The 25,612-nt window shown below is 42.4% G+C and overlaps 2 protein-coding genes across 4 annotated transcripts; both read left to right on the top strand.

The window, feature by feature from the left end:
* Positions 1–6,527: 6,527 nt before the first annotated feature.
* On the top strand, positions 6,528–8,524 carry LOC110298316 (gamma-crystallin C). Of its 3 annotated transcripts, none has more exons than XM_021167497.1 (3): positions 6,528–6,558; positions 6,651–6,893; positions 8,184–8,524. In XM_021167497.1, the coding sequence occupies exons 1-3, from the start codon at positions 6,550–6,552 to the stop codon at positions 8,454–8,456; spliced, it is 525 nt and encodes a 174-aa protein (XP_021023156.1). In that variant the 5' UTR covers positions 6,528–6,549; the 3' UTR covers positions 8,457–8,524. The 3 variants fall into 3 exon arrangements, with proteins under 3 accessions (XP_021023156.1, XP_021023148.1, XP_021023164.1); XM_021167489.1 differs by having other exon boundaries at positions 8,181–8,524; XM_021167505.1 differs by having other exon boundaries at positions 6,550–6,558; positions 6,651–6,897; positions 8,188–8,456.
* A 7,859-nt stretch (positions 8,525–16,383) lies between these two features.
* LOC110299131 (gamma-crystallin D) lies at positions 16,384–17,961 on the top strand. The gene is made up of 3 exons (XM_021168749.2): positions 16,384–16,392; positions 16,485–16,727; positions 17,621–17,961. The coding sequence occupies exons 1-3, from the start codon at positions 16,384–16,386 to the stop codon at positions 17,891–17,893; spliced, it is 525 nt and encodes a 174-aa protein (XP_021024408.1). The 3' UTR covers positions 17,894–17,961.
* The last annotated feature ends 7,651 nt before the right edge of the window (positions 17,962–25,612 follow it).

The raw sequence follows: 25,612 nt of genomic DNA, 5'->3' as shown, positions 1-25,612 counted from the left end.
CAAGTCTGGGTGTCCCATGTTTGTCCCAAGACCCTAAAAGAAGGAGAGCATCAATTCTCCCAAGAGTTGTTTTCTGATTCACCCCCACCTTCCCACAAACAGATATATAAGAGTACCATGGAAAAAAATAAAGATAAGCAGGGGCAGGCAAAAGAAAGAGCTGAAAAGTGGGAGAAAGTCAAAAACTATCTTTTTCAGAAATAATACTAAACCTTAGGGAGCAGAGGGGCACTTTCTGGTTTCTTTGTAACGTGTCTTGTAAGTACTGAACTTAATGCAATGCAATCTCCACCTTGGTCCTCCTTTGTTTGTATAAACTTTATAGAATAAGAAAGAGGACTACAGAGCAAATCGTCCTTCTACTTATAGTGTTAAAGAGATTCTTAGCGGTAAGATTCTGTTGCTGAAGATACCACAGGCTCTAGTCACAAGACACAGAGAAGTCAAACTAGAATTGGGCCGGAAGCTTCCTCCCTGCTGACTAGCCCTCAGTGTTAGAAGGTATAAGGCTTCTGGGGAGAATAGTCATCAATAGTGTTAGCCAGCTGCGGGCCCTGTGCAACACTAACAGCAGGCCAAGCAAGATGTCCCCACTGATACAGTAATAGCACACTTGTTGGGATAACCAACCATTCTCTGATAGGATAGAATCCTGCAAACCCAGTTAAAAGTCTGTGGCTGGGGCTGAGAAAGACCTTAGTGGAGAAGCTACTGTTCTTATTTTGCTAAATGTGTTAATCAAATTACCTTTTAAATATTTATATTAAAATATTATATTCATATATTCATATATAATGTATAAAATATATATTTATACATGTATACATATATTTGCATGCATATATGTAATATTTACATACATACACATATTATATACATAAGTATATATAATATAATATATTATATAAATATTCATATAATATAATAATGCAGCATATATTAGATATGTACATATATATTGATTATTGCTATCAACTTTGTCCAGATAAGAAGGTTTTTTTGTTTGTTTGTTGTAAATGTAACTTTTATTTGCCAGATGTAATTATCATCTTGGAGACTTACTGCTGAGTAAACTCACCCTTTCTAGGTCTTTCTGAACTCTAGCTGGCTGGTTCAACTTAGCTGTTCTGGCTCAAACTTGTCTCTAAACTGGGTGATTCAAACTGGCTTCTCTCAGCTTCTGACTGAATTGCTCTGCTTGGCCTCAAACTAACTCTGGCAATCTGTTCTAATCTTCTGGCTCTTCATTCTCTGTCTCACTCTGTCTTCACCTGTCTCAGTAAAACTTCCACATATATTCTCTCTCTCTCTCTCTCTCTCTCTCTCTCTCTCTCTCTCTCTCTCTCTCTCCTCCCCCTCCCCCTCCCTCTCTCTCCTCTTAAATAGCCTCTTTTTCTTGTCTGTTCTCATTGGCATATCCTATCTCCAACTCATTCTGTCAGATCTTTCTGATTCATTAATTTGTCTGAATTAGACGTCATTTTCAAACATGGCTTCTTCCTTCTACAAACTAACTTTACCTTCATTGTTTGGAATTAGTGTTTACTAAAGGCATGCCTGTATTCCAGCCAGAGGGATGTGTCATTCCAGGCAGATCACACAAACCTAGAAGGTCTTTGTATGTGATCCCTTGCCAGAGCAGCCATGTTGCTAGATTAAAATTCCTCTACAGTTTGTTTTTGTTTTTTGCTTTTCAGTAGGCTATGGAAATTGCAGAGATTCACAAGTGGTCAATGTGATAGATTAATTGATAGTCTAATGTTCAGCCATACACTGAACATGTATATCACCCCATTCTCACAAGGCTCAGGAAACATCAAAGAAGAAGGTAAAGAATTATGTGGAGAGCATCAGCTGCTAGGAATGGCATGGCCACTACACCCCTGAAGTCACAGCAGCTATGTCACCTGCACAAAGCTGGCCTGCTATCATCCTGTGGTGGAGCTGGGGGGAAATCACAGGTTCTACCCCTCCCTGAAAGCTTATATCTTTGTGTATGTAACCTTGGTGATGGATGCTGTTGGAAGGAGATGCATTTTCTTCAGTGGTATAGCTACTGATGTCCCTATACCTATGTTCCTATAGACAATGCTTCAACCATGCTTCTGTAAATACCCAAACGCAACTCTTGGAGACATCATAAACAATAACAACAACAACAACACACACACACATAGAAGAAAGCATTAGTGTCATAGAGTTTTATTACTGTGAAGAGACACTATGATCATAAAGGAAAACATCTATTATAAAGAAAAACAATTAATTGGGGCTGGCTTACAGTTTCAGAGGTTCAGTCCATTACTGTCATGGTGAGAAGCATGGCATCATGCAGGCAGACATGGTGCTGAAGACAGAGCTGCGAGTTCTACATCTTGATCTGAAGGCAGCAGAAGACTCTGCCACACTAGGCATAGCTTGAGCATATAAAACCTCAAAGCCTTCCCCACAGTGACACACCTCCTCCAACAAGGCCACAGAGCTGATAATGCCACTCCCTACAGCCTATTCAAACACATGCACCTTTGGGGGATTTCCTATTCAAACCACCACAACTGGGGAGACTAATAAAGAAGGGAATTGGTAAGAGTGTGAGGGAGATAAGAGAGTAAGGGGGTGAATATGATCAAAATATAATATGTACAATAAGAAAAAGTTATAATGATCCCTATGCTAAGTAATTAGCATATACTAGTAAAAATAATAAAGAGAATCCTTTTTTAAGATTTATTTATCTTATGTATACGAGTACACTATAGCTGTACAGATGGTTGTGGTTCGCTCCAGCCCCGCTCGCTCTGGCCCAAAGATTTATTTATTATTATATGTAAATACACTGTAGCTGTCTTTAGACATACCAGAAGAGGGTGCCATATATCATTATGGATGGTTGTGAGCCACCATGTGGTACTGGGATTTGAATTCAGGACCTTCGGAAGAGCAGTCAGTGCTCTTAACCGCTGAGCCATCTCACCAGCCCTAGAATCTTAATAAGTTGCTAGCAAGACCTTATATGTGGATTTTCTTAAGAAAAAATAAAGGAATGGGCCACGCAAATTGGTACAGCCCATAATTCCAGCACTTGGGAGTGTTAGAAAGGAAGATCATGAGTTCAAAACCATCCCGTATCAAATTTAAATCCAACCTGGGCTACATAGAAAGACTTTGCATTAAAACAAATTTTAGGAAGATTTGGCGGGTGGGTTGAGAGAGGGTTTCTCTGTGTGTCCCTAGGTGTCCTGGAACTCATTCTATAGACTAGGCCAGCTTCAAACTCAGAGAGATCTGCCTGCCTGCCTCTGCCTTCCAAGTCTGGGAAAAAGGTGTGTGCCACCACTATCCTAAAACAATTTTTAAAGCAAAACTGAAGACTTACAAAAACTGAAGGTTTTGTTTGTTAATAATTTTAGTTAGCATACCACAGAATGGATTTCACCGTGACATTTCCACACCTGTTTATCATTGTACCATTGTACTTCGATCATATTTATCCCTGACTTTAGCTACATCCCATTCCTCCTACCCATCCCCCACTGATCCCCTTCCCCTTTCCTTACCATGTCATATTACTTTAAAAATAAAGTTTCCACATAGTGTATGATATTCATCTTTGTGAGTCTGGATGATTTTATTTAAGATGAAGATCTCTGGTTCCATTCATTTCTTTGCCAACAATGTCATTTCATTCTTCCTTCCTTAAAATGGCATGCCATGTTTCTTCATCCATTCATCTGCTGAAGGGTGTTTAAGTTGCTTCCATACCTTGGCTACTGTGAACAGTGCTGTGATACACACAGACAAGCAGGTATTTCTCACCGACATGATCTTCAAAGTTTAGTCCAAGAACTATCTAGTTCTGGTTAAAACATACAAATGCTAAGGCTCTTGTCTTTATTTAATAATGTAGACTCTTAGGGAAGGTTAGGGCCCAGCAATATATATTTTTACAAACTCTGTAATTATTATACACAGTAGTTTACAAACTATAAGATTTCTTCTTCCCCTTCTCCCTATCCCCCTTCCCTTCTCCCCTTCCCCCTTCCCCCTTCCCCCTTCCCCCTCTCCCTTCTCCTTCTTCTTCGTTTTTTTCTTTCTTCTTTGAGATAGGGTCTCTCTACATAGATCTAGCTGTCCTGGAACTCACTATGTAGTTCAGGCTGGCCTTTAACGCACTTTCCTATGCCAAGTTCAGGGAATTAAAAGCACGCACCTCCAGTCCCAGCCCCCCTGACAAGATTCCTAATATCTATTCTAAGTCTTACCTTTTTAAACCACAAGATGGCTCTATAGAAGTGAAGGTTTCTGTAAACAAAGTACTTGAGCAAAATGCCTTAAACTTTTCCAATAGGAAGATGATCTTTAAAAGCGAGGCCCTAAAGAACAGGACTAGCTCAAGCACTTTGTTTACAGTTAAAATGAATAGAATTTAATAGAGGATAGGGTTATGGCTTACCTGGAAAGCGTCAGCATGGCTTGGTATAGACTTAAAAGAGTACATGTGATTATACTGTGGAATGACATTGATAGATATATACGGACTCTAGTAATTGTACCTCTTGAATAAATGTCTGTGCATTTTCTAACTTAAAAAAAAGAAGAAGTGAAGGTTTCAAGGACCCTTTTAAGAACACTTAATCTATGGTCAGAAAGCAGGCTGACATCATCTTTAATCATGCTGCTCTAATGCTACTGTCAATGTCACTAATATCACCAGTGTTCATCTGCACCAAGTGCTGTGTCAAAAATGGTATACACATAGTCTGGCTAAGGAATGCTAATATTTATTAGCTAAACATCTCTAGAAACTGCCTGCCTGTAAACAAGTTAAGTTTAAGACTTGTTGCTTCCAGGGAGAGAGAGCACATACCAGGAGGAAATGGGAATGTGTTCCCATAGCTGGCTTTAGAAGAGCTGTGTCTCGGATGTATATCTTGCTCGTGTGGTTTGAGGACCTCTTTAAAAAAATATCTATCTTAAAAAAATGAGGTCTGGGTGGAGAAGCCTGGTGGGAAAAGCTTACCTAGAATGCACGAATAAGACCTTGGGTTCAGTCCCCACCACTGCCATACATAGGAAGAGAGAGACTGGGGTGGAAGTGGAAGGGAGGGGAAAGGAGGGAGGAAGGGAAGAAAGAAAACACGAAAAAAAAAGCTCAGAAATTTTCCAGAGTTGGCTGTGCACACCTGTAATCACAGCACCAAGGTGACTGAGGCAGGAGGACTGCAATGTGTTCAGGGCCTGCTTAGTGAGACCCTGGGGTGGGGGGTGAGGGGTGGTTGGGGGAGAAAGAGGGAAAGGGGGCGAGAGACAAAGTTGTAAATAAAGAAGTAACAGTTTGATGCTGGGCTCGGAGGGTAGTGTGGTATGTGATTGTGTGTGTGTGTGTGTGTGTGTGTGTGTGTGTGTGTTCATTAGCAAGGCTCTGCTGAGCATCTATGAGGCATTGTATTTGATTTAAAAATTGCTAAAAAGTATTTAAAAGTAGTGGTTAATCATTTGGGCACTGAGAAGGGCCGTGTTCAGCACCCTGGGTGCTTTGGGGTTGTCTTTGTTCAGACAGTCACTCTGAATAACCTTGTTGGAGGCTACTTATTAAGCCTGCTTGTATCTAATAGCTGAATAGCAGGTGCTGGGCGGAGGTGCTAGTTACACTGCCAGATGGCAGATACTCTCTTCATTCTTCCTCTCTCTCCCTCTCTCCCTCTCTCCTCTCCACCTGCTCTTCCCCCGTTCTTTCTTTCCTTCTCATCATCCACTCTCCCACAAGATAATTCTTGCTCTGAGAGGAGAGTTATGCTGCCCCTGCAGCCCTGCTGCAGAGGCTCACATCTCACTCTTACATGGGAAGTATAGAGCCTTCCCTGGCCTTGGGAATGAAGCAATTCATACAGATTTGTCAGTCTTGGGCCTCATGACCATAGGGATTTTTCCCCTTCTTAACACAAGCTATATAACCAGAGGTGGATTTTGACTCACATTCTGTGAAACCACCAAGGGGAAAGATAGCTTAGGTCCGAGATCATCAGCTCAGTCTAGCTGGTAAGAACCAAGATCAAAATCCAGATTTGTGCCCTATACTGAACTAGCAAAACCAGAAAAGAAGGGGGCAGGGGAATAGGGTTGCCTGCCTCTGTCGCAGTACTCAGTGATTGCAGAATTCCAGCCTTCTCAACTCCAGGGATTCTTCTACAAATGCACGGACTCCCCCACCCCACCCCACCCCCAGATTTACCAAGTATAACGGAATCAAAATGTAGGGACATGGACTTCAGGTCAAAAGTTCAAGCTAATGTGCTGATAAATTTAAAAAACAGTAAGAATCTGAATAAAGCAACACTGAGCAGCTCATCTAGGACAGCGTTGGAACACACCAGAGAACCAGGCGAATCTACAGTCACCACCACTGAATGCATCACTTAATAGCGATCCATGAAATTCCCTCAGCCCGAGGGCCCCTTTTGTGCAGTTCCGCTAACGCAGCAACCCTCCTGCTATATAGACCGGCCACTCTCTGGCTGGACACTGAAACTCACCACGGGTCAGCCAGCCATGGGGAAGGTGAGCAGAACGCAAACTAAACAAAAAGTCAGACTGAACCGCCTTAACACGAGGAGCAAATGATCTCATTCAGAATTGTTCTTCCTTTACAGATCACCTTCTTCGAGGACCGCAGCTTCCAGGGCCGCTGCTATGAGTGCAGCAGCGACTGTCCCAACCTGCAGACCTACTTCAGCCGCTGCAATTCTGTCCGCGTGGACAGTGGCTGCTGGATGCTCTATGAGCGCCCCAACTACCAGGGCCACCAGTACTTCCTGAGACGTGGAGAGTACCCTGACTACCAGCAGTGGATGGGTTTCAGCGACTCCATTCGTTCCTGCCGCCTCATCCCCCACGTGAGTCCTGTTTGATTTCATATCTTGCTGCCCAGGGGTCCTCACTGTTTACTGATGTGGAATCCAGATAGTAGGGTTTGGTTTTTTCTGCAGAAGTATCTAAGGGTTAAATGGTGTTCAAATGCCTGCCTAAATCCATGGGGTTACAGGCAGGAAGACAGAATTATAAGGAAGAATCCACTTACAGAAGGTCCAGTTATTCTTTTTCGTTGCCACCATTAGATTAATCAAAAGTTGTCCTAGCGAATATGATCTTATGCAGGGATGGATATAAAACAAAATTTGTGATTGGGAAGGTAGCTGGGAATGGGAGGATAATCACATCCATCAGACTGATTTTTATGTACTTAAATTAATAAAGGGACTTCTGATAAGTTAATTAAACCTTATTGTGGAGCAGAAAACACTGAAAAATACGGTGATCAGAAACTGCACAGGCAGGACTCAATTTAAAAAATGATAATTTAGTTATCATTATAAGTGGTTATTTAAATTAACTTTCCACAAAGGTATATGATTTTTCTGAACTCCACTTTATTGGAAGCTGAGGCCAAAGTATCTTGAGTTTGATGACAACCTAGGTTATAAAATAAGCAGAATGGGGCAGATGGAAATAATGTAAATTCGGTACTAATTTATGAAATTCTCAAAAAAATTATAAGTAAAAAAATCCTATTTTTAAGGACGAACTTTAATGAACATAAATATACATAAAACTAAAAAAAAATACTAGTCAAAATACATTATTTGTATACCCTCCAACATAGAGCTTAGAGTGAACATAGGAAATTGTGAATTAAGATATTTGTATTTTTGATGAACTCAAATTCACTTTTAACATCTTAAAAGTTCCACCTTCTAGATCAAGGGGCTGTAAACCTTCCTAATACCACAACCCTTTAATAAAGTTCCCTGTGCTGTGGTGACCACTAGCCATAAAATTACTTTTGTTGCTATTTCCTAACTATAATTTTGCTTCTGTTATATATCATTATATAAATAGCTGTGTTTTCTGATGGTCTTAAGCCTGTAAAAGGGTCATTGGACTTAACCCTGGAGGTCGAGACCTATAGATCGAGAACCACTGTCCTAAATGGAAACCAAAACCTGGGTGTCTGTACTGCTAGCAGGAGACCCACTGATGCATAGCTCTCCAAAATATCACAGGCTCAGATCTTACACCAACAGCCTCCTACCTCAGTCGACCACACTCACCCATTGTTTTGCTTGGGTGAGTTCTGGAAGAGACTCAGTTGCTATTTACTATCTTTCTCTGTGTGACCCAAGCAGGCAGGTACCCACAGAATGCGGCTGTATGAGAAAGAAGACCACAAAGGTGTCATGATGGAGCTGAGCGAGGATTGCTCCTGCATCCAGGATCGCTTCCACCTCAGTGAGGTGCGCTCACTGCAAGTGCTGGAGGGCTGCTGGGTTCTCTATGAGATGCCTAACTACCGAGGCCGCCAGTATCTGCTGAGGCCTCAAGAGTACCGTCGCTTCCAGGACTGGGGCTCTGTAGATGCTAAGGCGGGCTCTTTGCGGAGGGTGGTAGATTTATACTAAAATAGGTTAACGCTACCATTTTCTCATTTTGGAACCTAATAAAGTATTTAGTCTGTATTGTTGGCAAACCCTGACTTCTGTTATTCTTTCATTGTGTGCAAATCCACCCACCTGTAAATGGTTGAGTCGAGACTGGAGAAGTTAGGGTATTCAAGAACTTTTCAATTGTGTTAATTTTGAATAAGTCTTAGGTGGCTGGGGATATATGTATCTACCTCGGTGATAGAGCTTTTATTCAGTGTGCACAAGGTCCTGGGCTCTGTCCCTAGCATTACCAGAAAAAAAAGAAAAAAGTTCAGGTGGAGGGAGGGTATACCTGGTGTGGTGGGGAGGGTATACTGGGTGGGGAGGGTATACCTGATGGAGGGAGAATATACCATGGGGGAGGGAGTAAACTTGTTTCACAATGAAAGGTCAGGTCAAGCTAAAGACACTTCAATAAGAAGGCTATTGGAGAGGAAGCAGTTAGCTGACAACCTTGAAGAATTATATGGCAAAGCTGTCTTCTAATCTAGGAAGTGATTGGAGTCCAATTTTGACAAAGAGCCTATCAAGACTTGTAAGAGAACTAATTTTGTTTACTGTAGAGAACAATATTACCCAAATAAGGCAAGGGGTGCCACCACCCTTACAAGGTTAAAACCCACTTCCTTCTGAGACCATTCCCAGTGAAAAAGATTCTTAGCCACTCAATCTAAACAATCCTCCATTAAGACTCTTCCTTTTGGGCAGAAATGGTACAAACCTTTATTTAATCCCAGCACTCAGGAGGCAGAGGCAGGGGGATCTCTGAGTACGAGGAGGCCAGCCTGGTCTACAGAGTGAGTTCCAGGGCAGCCCTGGTTTCTACACAAAAAAACCCTGTTTGGGGGGTGGACTGATGGGACTTTTCTTCCCAAGTCATTTTGGATTGTGTCAAATGGCTGATAATATTAGTTACCTTTCTATTTTCTATTGTTATCAAAAATAACTTATGAAAGAAAGCATGTATTTAAGCTTATAGTTCCAGAAGGGAGTCCATAATGGCTGGGAGGCATGACAGCAAGCCAGAGCAGACAGTGGAGAGATCATATCTTCAACTGCAAACACACACACTAGGAACAAACTGGAAGTGGGCAAAGGCTGTAAACTCTCAGCCCACCCCAGTGACAAACTTCCTTCCCTGAGGCCGTACCTCCCAATACCTTCTCCAAGCTCTTCCACCTTCTAGGGACCGAGTGTTCACATTCATGAGACCATGGAGATTTCTTACACAGACCACAACAATTAAAGCCAACCATCACAACCACTCAAAACCTTACCACTTCACAAACTCTATCAATAGAGAAGTAAAACCTCTTCCTAATACCCGATAATCCTCATTTATATTTGGTGTTCACCTTCCTGGGATTCTTTCCTTGTTCATAGAGCTGAAATTAGACAATACATATTAATTTGCAATGTTTGTTACAAGATAGGATCTCATGCTAGTTTCAATCTTTCTACCTTGGCTTCACTAGTGGTGGGATTATAAGCATGTATCACTGTGTAGGGCTGCATGCTGTGTTAAAAACTGTAACACATATGGAGTTATATTTAAGTCAATATCTTACTCTGTTTCACAGCTTAGTGGCGTACATTGTTTGGAGGTTCCCTGAATCATTACATCTTTTCCTCATTGGTTACTGGGCTCTTAGACACAAAGGTACAAACAGATCATCATACATGGACTCCCTTATGTTGACATGCCTTAGTTTCAGGAGAATAGAGACCCAGACGGAAGACTGACTATTCATAGTGAAAGTCATTTGCTTGTTTTTAAATTTTATTTCTATAGATCGCCAGTGATTAGCTACTAAGATAGATTCTTTATTGTTTATTGAGCATCTACACGGGATTGCTATCCTTGAGTATGAAAGACCACCAAAAAGTCTCCCTATGACCACTGAGCTGAGTCTAGGAAATACTGCTACATATCAACTCAAACAGTGACATAAGAGCATCCTTTTAAAGTCAGTTACCAGATCTGGGTACTGTAGCACAACCAGAATCCCATTACTCTGAGATCTGCGGCAGGAGGATCACAGCAAGTGTGAAGTCAGTCTGGCGTGCACTGTAAGTTCCTGGCAAGCCTAGGCTATACAGTGACACCTTCTCAATAAATAAATATCAACTACTAAGTAACAGAACTGATCGACTTTTGCTTGAGTACTTTTAATTTCAATGTACTTTCAGAATCATCCCATTCTAGAGAAAACAGAGTCACGAGGGGTTCTCTCTCTCTCTCTCCCTCTCCCTCTCCCTCTCCCTCTCCCTCTCCCTCTCCCTCCCCCTCTCTCTCCCTCCCCCTCTCTCTCCCTCCCTCCCTCTTTCTCTCTCTCCCTCAGCCCCTCCTTCCCTTCCTTTCTTTTTTCATAGTTCTGCTATGTGTTTATGTTCTTGAACATTCAGGGGATGAAAAATGTTTACATCACAAAATCCTTGCTTACTACTTCTTTATTTGTTTCTTTGGCACCTCCTTGTTTTCCAGTCTGGAGCAACATCCCCAGTGAGTACAGTTTCCAAGAGAGTGAAACACTCAGTCCTTGCTGCAGGGATCAGACAGAAACTAAGAGACTGTACAACAGACAGCACATTCTGCCTTCAACCTCTGGCTAGAGGGCAGAGGACAAGAAGACAGAGCCAATCTCTCCTGCAGTGTCCTTCTTCCTTGCTGTCCCTCCAGTACCTAGCTATTTGTCCCTCTATTCCCACCTCCAAACCACTGGGGTGCAGACATAAAGAATCATGCAGTACTCTCTGGGTGTTTAGAAATAAATTTTATCAATGAGGTAGTCCAGTCTGGGTTCCTGTACTAATGGTATATAAAATTCATGTATCACTCTTCCAAGAAATAAACTTCAGAAGCGATCCAAGTTTGTTTGTTTGCTTGGTTGGTTGTTTCAGTTTTGGTTTTGGTTTTTTAAGACAGAGTTTCTTTGTTTTTGAATCTCCTGAAACTCGCTCTGTAGACCACGCTGGCCTTGAATTCGAAACTCCTCTTGCCTCTGCCTCCTAAGTGCTGGGATAAAGATGTGTGCCATCATTGCCAGACTCTTTTTTAAAATATATTTATTTGTAAATTATTAAGAGATGTTGGAAGGATACAAAGAACTAACTTGGGGACAGTATGGCAGGGGATGGAAGTCATGTCTTTTTAGGATGTCTCTCTTTACAGTATTTTGAGAGATTTTTTTGTTTGTTTTTTGATGTATCCATAATTATCTTTTAAAAATTACTCTAATTTGAAACTCTATATGTAATGTGATTTTCAATTTACATTTATATAAATGAAATGATTATTTCTTTGTAAGTAAATCCAAACTCTTTCCCTGCTACATTTGTTCTGTCTGGTTCCTCACAGCCTTTACAGGCCTTTTACACCATTCCTAGAGAGGATAGAGAGGATACAGGCCTGCCCTGCAACACAATGGCCAGGGTGTGGGCAAGCCAAGACCTGAAGTCTCCATTCTCTATACAATGATTCAATTGTTTTTTAAAATGCCTTATCTTCTTTCTTTCTCTCACACCAACTTACAATGAGCTTGTCACTTCTCTCAAATTCCAAGAGAGCACCTCTGAGGAGCCCGGTTCCCCTCGCTCTCCCAGCCATGAGTGCACACAAGTGACCTTAACCCAGGATGACTTTAGACTTAGAGCAAAGCCTATTGTCTCAGCCTTCCAAGTACTCGGATATAGGGGAGGAACATTATTTTGCAGGCTTTTTTTTTTTCCCCTATAAGAAGCCTCTATCCTAGACAATTAAGTCTCTAGGTGAAAATATAACATTATTTTTGCTAAATTAAATAACACACCAGGTTCTTTTTCTTAAGGTTTATTTTATTTATTTCATGTGTATGATGAGTACACTGTAGCCATCTTCAGACACACTGGAAGGGGCTAGCGATCCCGTTGCAGATGGTTGCTGGGAATTGAACTCAGGACCTCTGGAAAAACTTAACCTCTCTCTTTTTTTTAATAGTAAAGAGATTTTTTATTAGATATTTTCTTTATTTACATTTCAAATGTTATCCCCTTTCCTAGTCTCCCCTCCAAAAATCCACTACCCTCTCCCACCTCCCTCCTTTCATCAACCCACTCACTCCTGATTCCTGGTCCTGGTATTCCCCTATCCTGGGACATAGAACCTTCACAGGACCAAGGGCCTCTCTTCCCATTGCTGACCAACTAGGCCATCCTCTGCTACATATGCAGCTGGAGCCATGAGTCCCTCCATGTGTTTTCTTTGATTGTTGGTTTAGTCCCAGGGAGCTCTGATGTTACTGGTTCGTTCATATTGTTGTTCCTCCTAGTGGACTGCAAACCCCTTCAGCTCCTTGGGTACTTTCTCTAGCTCCTTCATTGGGGGCACCCTGTGCTCTGTCTAATGGATGACTGTGAGCATCCACTTCTGTATTAGTCAGGCACTGACAGAGCCTCTCAGGAGACAGCTATATCAGGCTCCTGTCAGCAGGCTCTTGTTGGCATCTGCCATAGTGTCTGGGTTTGGTGGTTGAACTTAACCACTCTTAACTGCTGAGCTATCTCTCCAGCCCCCAACAACAAGGTTCTTACAGCTAATCAGGAGAAGCAATGATGCCCCCGTTCATGTGGATCAAAAGTTCTTAACTCTGTGTGGCTCCTAACTTAGAGGAATGCATCTCTGGAGTGATCCTAGGGTTGGATTTGGAAATGTTACAACAGACAGATGAACTCAAATACTCATCTATTGTTTTACATTCTTGAAACTAAACAGTTCTCATCATTTTAGGTTTACCAAACCAATTTTCTTCCATTGGAACAAACATAATAGTGCCATTTTTTTAAATTTGTTTTTGGATAAGCAAAGGCATTTAAAACAAAAGCAAAATTAAAACTAATCACTCTCTATTCTTACACTGTTTTGTGAAATATTTACAAAGGGGCATTTTAACTACCCCAATATAAAAGTCCCTAATAAAATATGCAACTGAACAAGTTCCCACACTTGGCAACTAGACTTGATACTTTCTCAAGTTTCTATACTTTTTCAATTGGTCAAAGCAGATGGGTTTAAGACAGGATCTCTCTATGCAGCTCTGGCTGGCCTGCAACTCAAACTCAGAGAAATCTGCTTGCCTCTGTCTTCCAGGTACCTGAAAACCAAAGACACACGCCTCCAATCCAGCTGAGTTTGAAAGCTCTTGTTTGGAGTTGAAAGCTGGTGACTCCAGGTGCCAAGCAGATGACATCAATATATGAGGAAAAAATGTGTTTAAAAAAAAAAACAGTAGGGAATGATCGTGGATACATATAAAAATATTGAATGAGTAAAAACTTTACAAATATATAGAATTATTAAAAGTATGGACTGATCCAGAACATCACAACGCCCATCTAATGCCTCATCAAAGTCCATCTGCGTCTGCCATCTTCATGGTACCAGTCTTCACTTCCAGGCTAACGTGGAAACTGGGGAGACTCCCAATCCACAGACTCCATAGTAATCCCTCTCTCCTCAAGAGAACACCTTAGCATCATGGAGCTTGGGACAATAAGATTAGAAAACCCCAATAAAGGATGGACACACATTTTCTCTCCATTCCGGTGGAACAAGACTCTCTGATTCATCAAACATGTTGAGCACTCAGAAATCAGAAAAATGATTTTCACATACTTCACTTTGCATGTAGACTTCATTTACACTAACTACACAGGTTACTGACAGTGTGTATAGCAAAACCCTAGCCTGAGATATTCTCTTCTTGTATCACTTTTAAAATTTTTACTTCAATAACTAGGGGCTGACCACAGGTCACTTCCTGGATGAGACATTTATCAAGGCAAGGGTGTGCTCCTCTCCAGTTTCCCTTTCAGTGACAGCCCCAGTCCTCCCAGACAGCTTGGAAAGAGTTCTGCATTTTAAGGATCTCGTACCTGGCACACACTCACCTCACATACTATGTTTAACATGTGGGCATTGAGTCTAACATAACCTTGTTGCTAACGGAACTCTCTGCCAGCATTTAAACAGAGCCACACTTTGACCCAAACAATAGCTTTTCTGCTCTATAGGAAGTCTGGGGTATTGCCCTGGTTGGTTCAGCCTGGGGCTGATACAAAGCCATCACAAATGATCCCCTTGTTTGGACAGATATGTTCAAATATAATTCATGTCAACAAAGACAGTGGATTCCCCTGATATACACACATATCCCTTTGTGGTATTTTCCTCCTGAGCCGTCCAGTCAGACTTTCTGTTGCTCTAATAGTTGTCTCATATTTTATAGTTTTGGCCAGTCAATGCTCCCCCCCCACACCAGAACCCTAGACTCAGAAACAACTCTGACAAATTTAACATTGCTCTCAATATGTATTTCATCATTGGAAATGTTCTAATTATAATGACCATCTGCATGAGACATCCTGTCCGCCTATCCTCCACTTCCATAGGGGAATCTGTACCATGTGTCTGCATGTGATCAGAAAGCCAGAAAATAACCCTTGAGATCATCGTATTGCACATAGTTGCAGTTTCAAGTTTGTTAAGTCCCCACTTAGAAAGATGGACGGGGTACAAGGCACGGCTAGGTCCTTCCGTGTGGTAACAGAACTGTGAATAATTCTTTGAACATGAAAGAAGCTAGACTTGACAGACATCTTCCACTCTGGTGCTCTTTCCAGCCCATCGAACTTTTCCAAGCTAATAAATCCTCCCTAAAGTCTTTCTAGATGGCGGCTTCTGGGCATTTATCCCTTCCTCTCTGGCTGCACTGCAGCCATGATCCTCCAGTCCGTTACCTCGGAGTGTAACGCTGTCTTCGCCTGTCCTCCACAGAACGAAAGTGTCCCCCAGATCCCACCCGACCCTGCACCTTGGAAGTTAGTTTTCTTTTATCTAAGAAGGTGGATCTAAGGCTTGATGGCTTTTTTTTTTTTTTTTTTTTTTTTTGGTTTTTCGAGACAGGGTTTCTCTGTATAGCCCTGGCTGTCCTGGAACTTACTTTGTAGACCAGGCTGGCGTCGAACTCAGAAATCCGCCTGCCTCTGCCTCCCCAGTGCTGGGATTAAAGGCGTGCGCCACCACGCCCGGCTGCGTGATGGGTTTGTGTGTGTGTGTGTGTGTGCGTGTGACTTTGGTGGGTCAGGTTTTCTCACTTCCTCAGACTTTCTCTTTTAGTTCTGTGATTAAACATTTTGAAACTATTTTCCCTTTCAAATGCAAAACCATGCATTGCCAAAAAGTGATGGCCTACTTTACCTCCTGCTTCTGACAAAGTCACAAATAATACTGAAGACTGTGTTGGTCCTTTTGGAATTTTGGTTTGGTTTGGTTTTTCATTGTGAAAGTGTGAAATTCTATGATCTCCCTTGGTAAAAGTAATCCCAGTCGCTACAATCTTTAATTCTAAAAGGACTTGATCTCCCATGGACTTGAAATTTTCACCATTCAGTTGAGTCTATTTCTTTCCTATTAATCCATGTTCAGGGTTGGGGAAGTAGTCCAGCGGGTCTTACAGACAGCTTACATTTACCACAATAAGACGTTGTCTGCTCCCCACTTACACGTTTTTGTTTTGTCCAACTATACAAAGAAAAATGTGGTCTATCTATGAAATGGCTGAAGCCCTGCTTCTATTATTAAATAAACAATGTGCCAAATTACTTTTTTTTTTCCAAACAATCTCATTACCATCAGCTAGTGATCACAACCTGAATACTCCAGAGTGAATAGAACCAAAACCCACAATGAATCCCGTGGGCTATGACAGCAAAGAGAAAAGAGGAGAACATGAACGTGCCCTGCCCCCACGCGGGCCTCTTTTGTGCCGTTTCTGCCAACGCAGCAGACCTCCTGCTATATAGACCCCGCCGCTCCCAACCCCACACACTCAACAGCACCATTCCATCTGACCTGCCAACACCAGTGATGGGGAAGGTGAGCCCAGGGCACTCTCAGTCAGGGAAGGGACCTGCCCTGGGGTCCAGGCCACATCAGGCCTCTGAGCCCTGCCTTGCCTTGCCTTTCAGATCACCTTCTATGAGGACCGCGGCTTCCAGGGACGCCACTATGAGTGCAGCACGGACCACTCCAACCTGCAGCCCTACTTCAGCCGCTGCAACTCTGTGCGCGTGGACAGTGGCTGCTGGATGCTCTATGAACAGCCCAACTTCACAGGCTGCCAGTACTTCCTGCGTCGCGGGGACTACCCTGACTACCAGCAGTGGATGGGTTTCAGTGACTCTGTCCGCTCTTGCCGCCTCATCCCCCACGTGAGTCCAGATTCTCATCAAGACTGAGGCTCTGAAGACTCAGTTGAGGCAACTGACTGCAGTTGCCAGTATAAGGTTAAATGTTGGAAGCAGAGCTGAGCCTGTTTGTAAAGAAAAATCCATAGCTAGAATTGATTAGGTCAATAGTTCCCACAACATCCAAAAAGCAAGGTGTTACCCAGTTACAACTATTCTATTGGCCCCTATGTATTTGTGGCATAAGAACGCATTGGCAGCAAGGGGGCTGTATGAAATCTGAGTCCTGTCATGCAATCATTTAGGATGGAAAAATAGAATGGTGGCTACTGAACACAAGAGTAATTATGCTTAAAGTCCCCCTCCTCCTTTTTGTCCTCTATGTGCATATCTGGGGGTTCCTCCATCTAATCCGGTCAAAGTCCTTTCGACACAAAGCAACACAGATGTTTTACAGCTGAAAAATGGCTCTTGTGCTTACTGATTTTATCTCTCCATTTTTCCCTCATTATATTTATAAATTATTAACTGAGCAGTCATTGTTGTCTGAGACCTAAAATATTGAATATTTTAATACATTTTAATATAAAAACATTTTCCCCAATCGGCAAACCAAGTAGTAAGAAGCTGTTGACGGTCATGATTTCGCTCTGGTGTTTGCTTTACAGCGTGCTGCACAGGAGGTGGTTTGAGCCCGGCAGTTTCTGAACACACTCATAGTTCCTTCTCCAATTCATTTCCTCATACTTCCTGATCTTAGAAAAGCCCGGAATCTGCCCTCATAGTGACGAGTGTATAAGGAGTCTGAGTTAATTAATGCGTTTTTTACCTAGTTCAAATGGCTTGATGCAGCTGAGGCCATCCTAAGGCATTAGAATCGCTTCACCGTTGCTTTTTCCTGTTTCTGGGCCTGCCAGGCCGGCTCTCACAGGATCAGACTGTATGAGAGGGAAGAGTACAGAGGCCAGATGATAGAGTTCACAGAGGACTGCCCCTCTCTCCAGGACCGATTCCACTTCAATGAGATCTACTCCCTCAATGTGCTAGAGGGCTGCTGGGTCCTCTACGACATGACCAACTACCGGGGAAGGCAGTACTTGCTCAGACCCGGGGAGTACAGGCGCTACCACGACTGGGGTGCCATGAATGCCAGGGTGGGCTCTCTGAGGAGAGTCATGGATTTCTACTGAATTGGTTTTTTTACTCTACCCTTTCTCCATTTGGACGCTAATAAAATATTTTCTGTGTGTTCCTGGCACTTACTTGCTTCTGTTTTTTTCTTTTGTCTTATCTCCTGTTTGCTTATGTTTATTGGTTCAAAACAGGGTCTCACTATTTAGCCCAAGAAAGCCTCAAACTTGTGATCCTTGTGTGTGTGTGTGTACTTGTGTGCATGTAAATGTGAAGTGTGAGCATGTGTGTGTGATGTGTGTGATGTATGTGCATGTGTGTGCAATGTGTGTGCATATGCATGAGTGTGCATGTAAGTGTGTGATATGTGTGCATGTGCTGTGATGTATGTACATGCATATGATATATGTGCATGTGCGTGCATGTGAATGTGTGATGTGTGTGATATGTGTGCATGTGCATACATTGCAATGTGTGTGCATGTACATGTGTGTGCATGTGTGCACACATGTGTGTGATGTGTTTTACATGTGTACAACTCATACATACAGAGGGTGGACGTTAACCTGGTTGTTACTTGGGAGCCATCTATCTTGGTTCCCTTTAAAACAGGCCTGTTGCTAGCCTGGGCTTCAATGCATTCCTCTCTCTGATACCCTGATGCTTGAATTGCAGTCAGCAGCCATCATGCCAGGGTCTTCACATAGGTTCTGAGCATCCAACTCAGTCCTCGTGATTGCACAGCAAGTACTGTATGGACTGAGCCATGGCTCGAGTTCAAATGTAAGATACCTTTCAACCTTCTCACTGCCGAAATTACAGATGTGCACCACCCTGCCCTGCTCACTGTTTTACTTACATGTAAAATAATTTTTATTTTACACACACATACACACACACACACATATACTCACACACAATGCAAGTGGCAACCAAACTGATGATTCGTGAGTAAAAAAGAAAATTCTCACAATGGAAATATACCATCATATAAAGAGAACTTAGCCATTTATAAAGCATCTTTATGGGCTGGAAAGCTACCTCAGAGGTAAAGAGCACTTTTACAGAGGATCCAAGTCAAATTCCCAGCACCAATATGGTGACTAACCATATTGTAACTCCAGTTCCAGAGGATGCAACACCCTCTTCCGGCACAAGCAGGCATATGTTACATGACCGCTTATGCGGGCAAAACACTCACACAAAATAGCGCTTTAAAAAAAAAAAGGAAAATAACCTTCATACCACTGTTTTATTTGAGTTTCCAGACGTGTTGCTTCCAAATGATTAGGAATCTGTTCTATTTTCCGTTTTTTTGTTTTTGTTTTTGTTTTTTGTTTTTTGTTTTTTGTTTTTTGTTTTTTGTTTTTTTTTGAGGAGTGACCATCTGGAAGCCAGGTTTAAACAGGGTGTTCCCAACTTTAAAATCAGATTTCTGAGACTGGGGACCATAAAGAGCTTCAGAGTATTTTCTTTTCCATGTTGTCCTTTTTATGTGGCCAAGTGTTTTGCCTGAATGTATGTCTGCGTACCTTTTGTATGGCTGGTGCCCACAGAGGCTGTTGGGTCCCTGGAACTTGAGTTATAGTTGTGAGCAGCAGTATAGGAATTAAACTAGATCCTCTCTTGGGAATAGCAGTCAGTGCTCTTAACTGCTGAGCCATCGCTCGGGGACTTTCAGAGAACTCCTGGTTCCCCAAACATTGTATGAAAAGGATGAGTTTGCAGATGTCTCCCAGACTCCCTTTCTGCTGAGCTTGTCACCTGGCTCCACTGTGGCCACTGTAAGAGGAATGTACTTAGTAGAAGGGGAAACTTCCACGTCCCCAACTGAAAGGGCAGATTCTCCTAACAGCATGTCCCCATTACTTTAATCATCTGACATCAAGAAGATGACAATTATGAAGGAAAGGACATGACATTTTCAGAGATGCTGACCTTGATGCCTTCAAAACTCCAAATCAACATCAACAACCTTGAGACTTCTAGTAATGGGATCAAAATAAACCTGTGTGTGCATAATAAACCCCTCAAGCAGGCATCTCAAGTTCAGCGTTCATGTAGCTGAGATAGAGTTAAGAACAAGATTTTTGAGAAATTGCTGGTTTTCAGTATGGAATCAGGGAGATTTATGCTAAAGTAACAGCAGCACACATTTCAGATTCTTACCATGGGATCGATGCAAACAGCCAAACAACAATCCAGTTGTTTTAGGGTGGTGGTGGAGCACCTCATTAGCCCAGCACTCAGGAGGCAGAGACAGGCAGCTCTCTGAGTTTGAGGACAGCCTGGTCTACAAATCAAGTTCCAGGACAGCCAGAGGTACAAAGAGAAGTTCTATCTCAAAGAACAAAAACAAACAAAGATAAAAGAAAGGAAGGAAGGAAGGAAGGAAGGAAGGAAGGAAGGAAGGAAGGAAGGAAGGAAGGAAGAGAGAGAGAGAAAGAAGAAAAAAGAATTAAATTTATAGCTTCATCCCCTTGTATATACATGCACATTTACAAGTTATGTATGTTTATACAATCTTGTACATATACAACATATACACATGTGCTAGCACACTATGCATAAGGTTTTAAGAAACTAAGACCTAGATTCATTTATGTTGGTTCTCTCTTTGCCTCTTACATTTCCTAACTTCTCTTCTGTTGTACTGCTGCTGCTAGTGAGAGATTTCTTTCTTTCTTTCTTTCTTTCTTTCTTTCTTTCTTTCTTTCTTTCTTTCTTTCTTTCTTTCTTTCTTTCAGAAAAGAATGTCTTTGTAAGTACTTAAAAACACACAGATCTGATTGTATCATCTCTCCTCCACAAGATGGAACTCCAGTCCAGTACCATGAGCGTGGTCAAAAGTCGGGGGGCTGAGGAGGTGACAGACCCTTGTTGGAAAGCTCCTCCTTCTGTTTTTGTGAGATGGATATGATGTACCTGTCATATTGCCTTCTAAATAATTATCTTTAATCCCATATGTTAATGCTAGTCCCAGGTGTGCTCAGAAGATCTTCTTTTTGCAGTGGGTAGCAACAGCTGCAGAGAGAGACTTGTAACTGCTCAAAGCCCTGATAGTAAGTGACTATTCAATGCTCAGCTGAATGGGACCTCTATAGTGCACTGCCCAAGGCTCAGGGAACATTGTGAGAAAGAGAGCAGAAAAACCATAAAAACCAGAGGATGAGGTGAAGTGTGGAAAACACTATCTTTCCATCATAGCCTTAGTCTTAGTTAAATTTCTACCACTATGATAACCTCCACGAACAAGGTAATTTATAAAAGCAAGTGTTTAATTTGTCTTAATTTGGGTCAGAGAGTCTGTGATGGCACACTAAGGGAACATCTGAGGGCTCTCCTCTTGTCCTCTTGGAGAGGGAGAGGGAGGAAGAGGGGAGAGGGAGAGCGAAATGGGGAGAGGAAGGGGGGTGGGGGAGGAAGAGGGAGATGGGGAGGGGGAAAGAGGGGGAGATGAGGAAGGGGAGGGAGAGGGAGATGTGGGGGGAAGGGAGGGGGAGGGAGAGAGATGGAGAGGAAAAGGGGGAGTGAGAGGAAGGTGGGGAGGGGAGGGGGAGGGGGAGGGGGAGGGAGAGCGAGCACACTGAATATCACAGGAGTCTTTTGAAACCTCAAGGTCCATACCCAGTGGCATACTGCCTCCAACAAGGCCAAAACTCCTAATCCCCCCCACCCCCCACACCCCCACAAACAGTTCCACCAAGTGGGGACCAAGTATTCATATATGTAAGCCTGTGAGGCCATTCTCATTCAATCCACCACACATGACACTTTCAAACTCATAGCAGCCATAGTTACCTACCAAGACCTGCATAAAATCAAGGTCCTGTCTGGGGATTGAGAGGGGAGCAACTAATGGTTGCTGAAGGAGAGAGGAATTTCTTCAGTGGTGTAACCACTGCTAAGGGGCATATGTGTCTTTAAACAGACTTTCATCCAACCTTAGCAAAACCTTGGTTCATCAGAGAGAGGTGGGCGATAGAAGAGGAACTACTAGCTGGGGAAAAGATGCATTATATACATCTATAAAAAATAACAAAACCATTATTATGTATAATTAGTATATAATAATTAAAAAGACAAAAATGAAAATAAATATTTAAGAGTTTAAAAAAAAAAAAGACCTTTAGAGACTTATAAAACAAAAACCTCACAAATGACTTTTGATGTTTCTCCACTACCCATAAGGAAAACCTTAATTCCTTTGAGAAACTACCCCCCAATCTAATTTATGTCTTATTACCTAACTGCAGTCAGCCACCCTTTGCTCTCACCTCCAGGAGTCCTCCACACATAGGAAATGAGTCATGCCTCTGTCCTTCTCCACATCTTTCCTTCACCTGGATTACTCTTCCTCTCTGACCCACTGAGTTGCCGGTTCTCCACCCAGTTCTTTAAACCAGCTCAAAACACCCCAACCCCACAGCCAGACCAGAGTCAGTAGGGCTGCCTTAGACTCAAGGATGACAACAACTCCATGTTAAATAGACAAGTAAGGTGGAAGCCTATTGCTTCAGTGACTACAGGTTCCGAGGTAGCTGCAGAATTAGAGGTAGTTGACCCATCAGGCTGACAATAATGACAAGGCCTCAGGTGTTATGCACTGTCTTAACCAGCATCTTCGTTGTCCTGAAGTTGGTATCCTTGGTAACCAGAGGGTGATTGTAAGATGCATCTGAGTTAATAAACAAGAAAGGACGACTGAAGGAAAACACTGACAGCAATCTCTAACTGAGCCTAGAGCATACACTCCCGGATTTAAAGAGGCTCCCAGGTTTAAAGAGGACATTAAAATATTACCAGAGTGGTATAAAGAAATCAGAAGGGAGCAACTAAATAAAGATGGAAGAGGAAGTTCGAGGTGAGAAAGATGCTATCTGAAAAGGTAAATTAAAATATTGATGGAGAACCCAGGCATTGAAGTTGCAGGCCCCCATGATTGGATGGCTTCCTGGGCGCAGCAAAATGGAGGACTCTCTTTTTCAGCTGAGCTTCTCTGTCTCTGTCTGCCACTGTCTGGAGAGTGTTCCTGAACACGGGTGGCTGGCCTTGTCTGAAAAGTGCCCTTGTACAGAGCTCTCTGCAAGGCCGCATATCTCAGCACACACTCCCCGCTCTGGCTTCTAGCCCACATGATAAATAAGTGCTATATTATGACCAATCAGCCTTTCCTTCCTGCTCAATTGATACTATGACAAATTAGGCCTTTCCAACCATACACCCTAAAAGCTTTTATATATCCTAGCCATGAAACAATAAAGTAGACTTGCCCCCAAGGGAGGGCCACAAATATTAATGTAATTATTTTATATATTATTAAACACGCAGAAGAAATTTAAGTCTTAATGCTTTTAAGTTCTCTTATAATCCTTGAAATTCACACACCACTGGGGAGGACAACTGAGATGGAATCTACAGTTGACACTTTCACAGTTTCTTAGTTGTGCTAATAAAGAGTGTTGTGAGAGAGCTGCTGGAGACATAGGCCAGCATTTAAGAACACTTACTATCACAGAAGTGGATGCTCACAGTCAGCTACAGGGCCCCCAATGGAGGAGCTAGAGAAAGTACCCAAAGAGCTAAAGGGGTCTGCAACCCTATAGGTAGAACAACAATATGAACTAACCAGTATCCCTGGAGCTCGTGTCTCTAGTTGCATATGTATCAGAAGATGGCCTAGTCGGCCATCATTGGGAAGAGAGGCCCCTTGGTCTTGCAAACTTTATATGCCTCTGTACAAGGGAACACCAGGGCCAAGAAGTGGGAGTGGGTGGGTAGGGGAGTGTGGGGGGGGGGAGTATCTGGGGGAATTTTGGGATAGCATTTGATATATAAATGAAGAAAATACCTAAAAAAAAAAAAAACAAACACTTACTATCCTTCCAAAGGACTTGGGTTCATATCCCAGCACCCACATGGCGGTCACAACTCTCTGAAACTCCAGTTCCAGAAGATCCAATGCTCTTTTCTGATCTATGCTGTCACTGAACACACATGTTGTATATACACATATTCAGACACATATACACATAAAATGAATAATTAAAAAAAGAATGCCTAAGAGCAGCAGAGAAGTTGGGCACAGGTACACTATCAGCCTAAAGGCAGCTGAAACTGGAGGAAAGCATCCTGAGGGACAGTGTCTCAAAACCAAAGTAACAACAACATTACAGCAGGAGAAAAAAGATGGGAATTAATGTTAGATCCAGTGAGTCTTACGCCAAGGATGCTTAAGAAACGGGCTCTAAAAATAGAAATGCTACATGCAAAATGTTTATTTGGGGAGTCATAGCAATAAAGAATTAGAGATGGCCAGTCTTTTGTAGCACAGGAATAGTAAACCATGTTGTACTGTTATTTATTTGTGTTGTATAAAGTCGTTGGCTTCATGATGACATTTTCACACATGATTGTGATGCATTTAAATCACATTCAAACACATTCTTTCTACCCTTTCTGCTGCTAAGCTCCCACGCTGACTAGTCCCCTTCCCTGTGCAAACAGTCCCCTGCGCTTTTACATTGTTTTAAAAAAATCAAGATGCTGCATATAAGAAAAAAATGCAACATTTGTCTCTCTGAGTCTGACTGATTTTACCTACCATGAGGATTTCAAAGTCCATCCATTTCCTGGTCTATGACATAATGTCATTCTTCTTTATGGCTGAATAAAACTTCCTGCTGTACATTCCTTAGCCATTAGCCCAGTAATGGGCACTACGCTGATTCCATACCTGCGCTATCATAGTAGTTCCATGATAAACATGGGTGTGAAATACAACAAATTGTTGATTGTGAGTGTGGTGTGTGCACGTGTGTGTGAGGGGGTACTCTAGAGGACTGTGGTGTGTGCACATGTGTGTGAGGGGTTACGTGTAGAGGCCAGAGGAGCATCTGATATCCTCCTCCATCACTCCCTGCCTTTGAGGCAGGCTCGCTCGCTGAACCTGGATTACTTATGTTTTCAGCAAGGCTGCCAACCAGTCGCAGCAATCCTGTCTCCTCCTACACACAGCATTAGTTTTGCAGTTACCCATGAGGCCATGTCCAGCTTATTACATAGGTGCTGGGGTCTGAACGCAGATCCTTACAGTAGTGTGAAAAGCATGCTTACCCACAGAACCATCTCTCCAGCCCCCAGTAACAGCAGTTTTCAAATGAAGCACCTGCCGTTCTGTTTTGATTTTGGGGTAAAATATTTCCATCACCCAAAATGTTGACATATAAGGAGAACTTTAAAAATAAATGATAAGATACTCTTAGTTCTATTTCCTTTGGAAGTAGGTATCGTGCAAGCATGGGTAACATTTTGGTTCATGTGATTTGAAGTATAGCTGACCCATTCACAATGTTTGATACCGCCACTGTGTGCCGGTAGAAATGCCCATCGTACCAGACTGCAATTCTCCCCTCACTAAACAGCAACTCCCTATTCCCCACACCCCAGCACCAGGCAAGCATCACTTATTTTATTTCATGACAAATAAATAAAATCTTAGCAGACCTGTTCTTTCTTTTCTGGCTTCTCCAACGTAGCTTAATGTATTTTCTCTGCTGAGTGACTTTAATATTCTTGTTAAAGCCATTTTGAAAACACATATGAGCCCTCCCCCCCCCCCCCCCCCCCCAAATCTGTATTTTTTCTATGGAGATTACAAGGATCCCTGAGCTGACGATAGACCCACACTGTTTTTATTACTGTAGCTTTGTAGTGAATTTTAAAATCAGGAAATATGAGCCCTCCAAATTTGTTCTTTTCCGAGTCATTTTGGCTGT

The sequence above is a fragment of the Mus caroli genome, chromosome 1, assembly GCF_900094665.2.
Source record: "Mus caroli chromosome 1, CAROLI_EIJ_v1.1, whole genome shotgun sequence".
NCBI lineage: Eukaryota > Metazoa > Chordata > Mammalia > Rodentia > Muridae > Mus > Mus caroli.
This window is presented reverse-complemented; position numbering and strand designations above follow the sequence as displayed.

Bases quoted from the DNA above. Each gene is read 5' to 3' on its own strand.
- LOC110298316 (XM_021167489.1), top strand. The intron at 6,894-8,180 runs GTGAGTCCTGTT...GTGTGACCCAAG, and splicing joins CCTGCCGCCTCATCCCCCAC to CAGGCAGGTACCCACAGAAT.
- LOC110299131 (XM_021168749.2), top strand. The intron at 16,728-17,620 runs GTGAGTCCAGAT...TGGGCCTGCCAG, and splicing joins CTTGCCGCCTCATCCCCCAC to GCCGGCTCTCACAGGATCAG.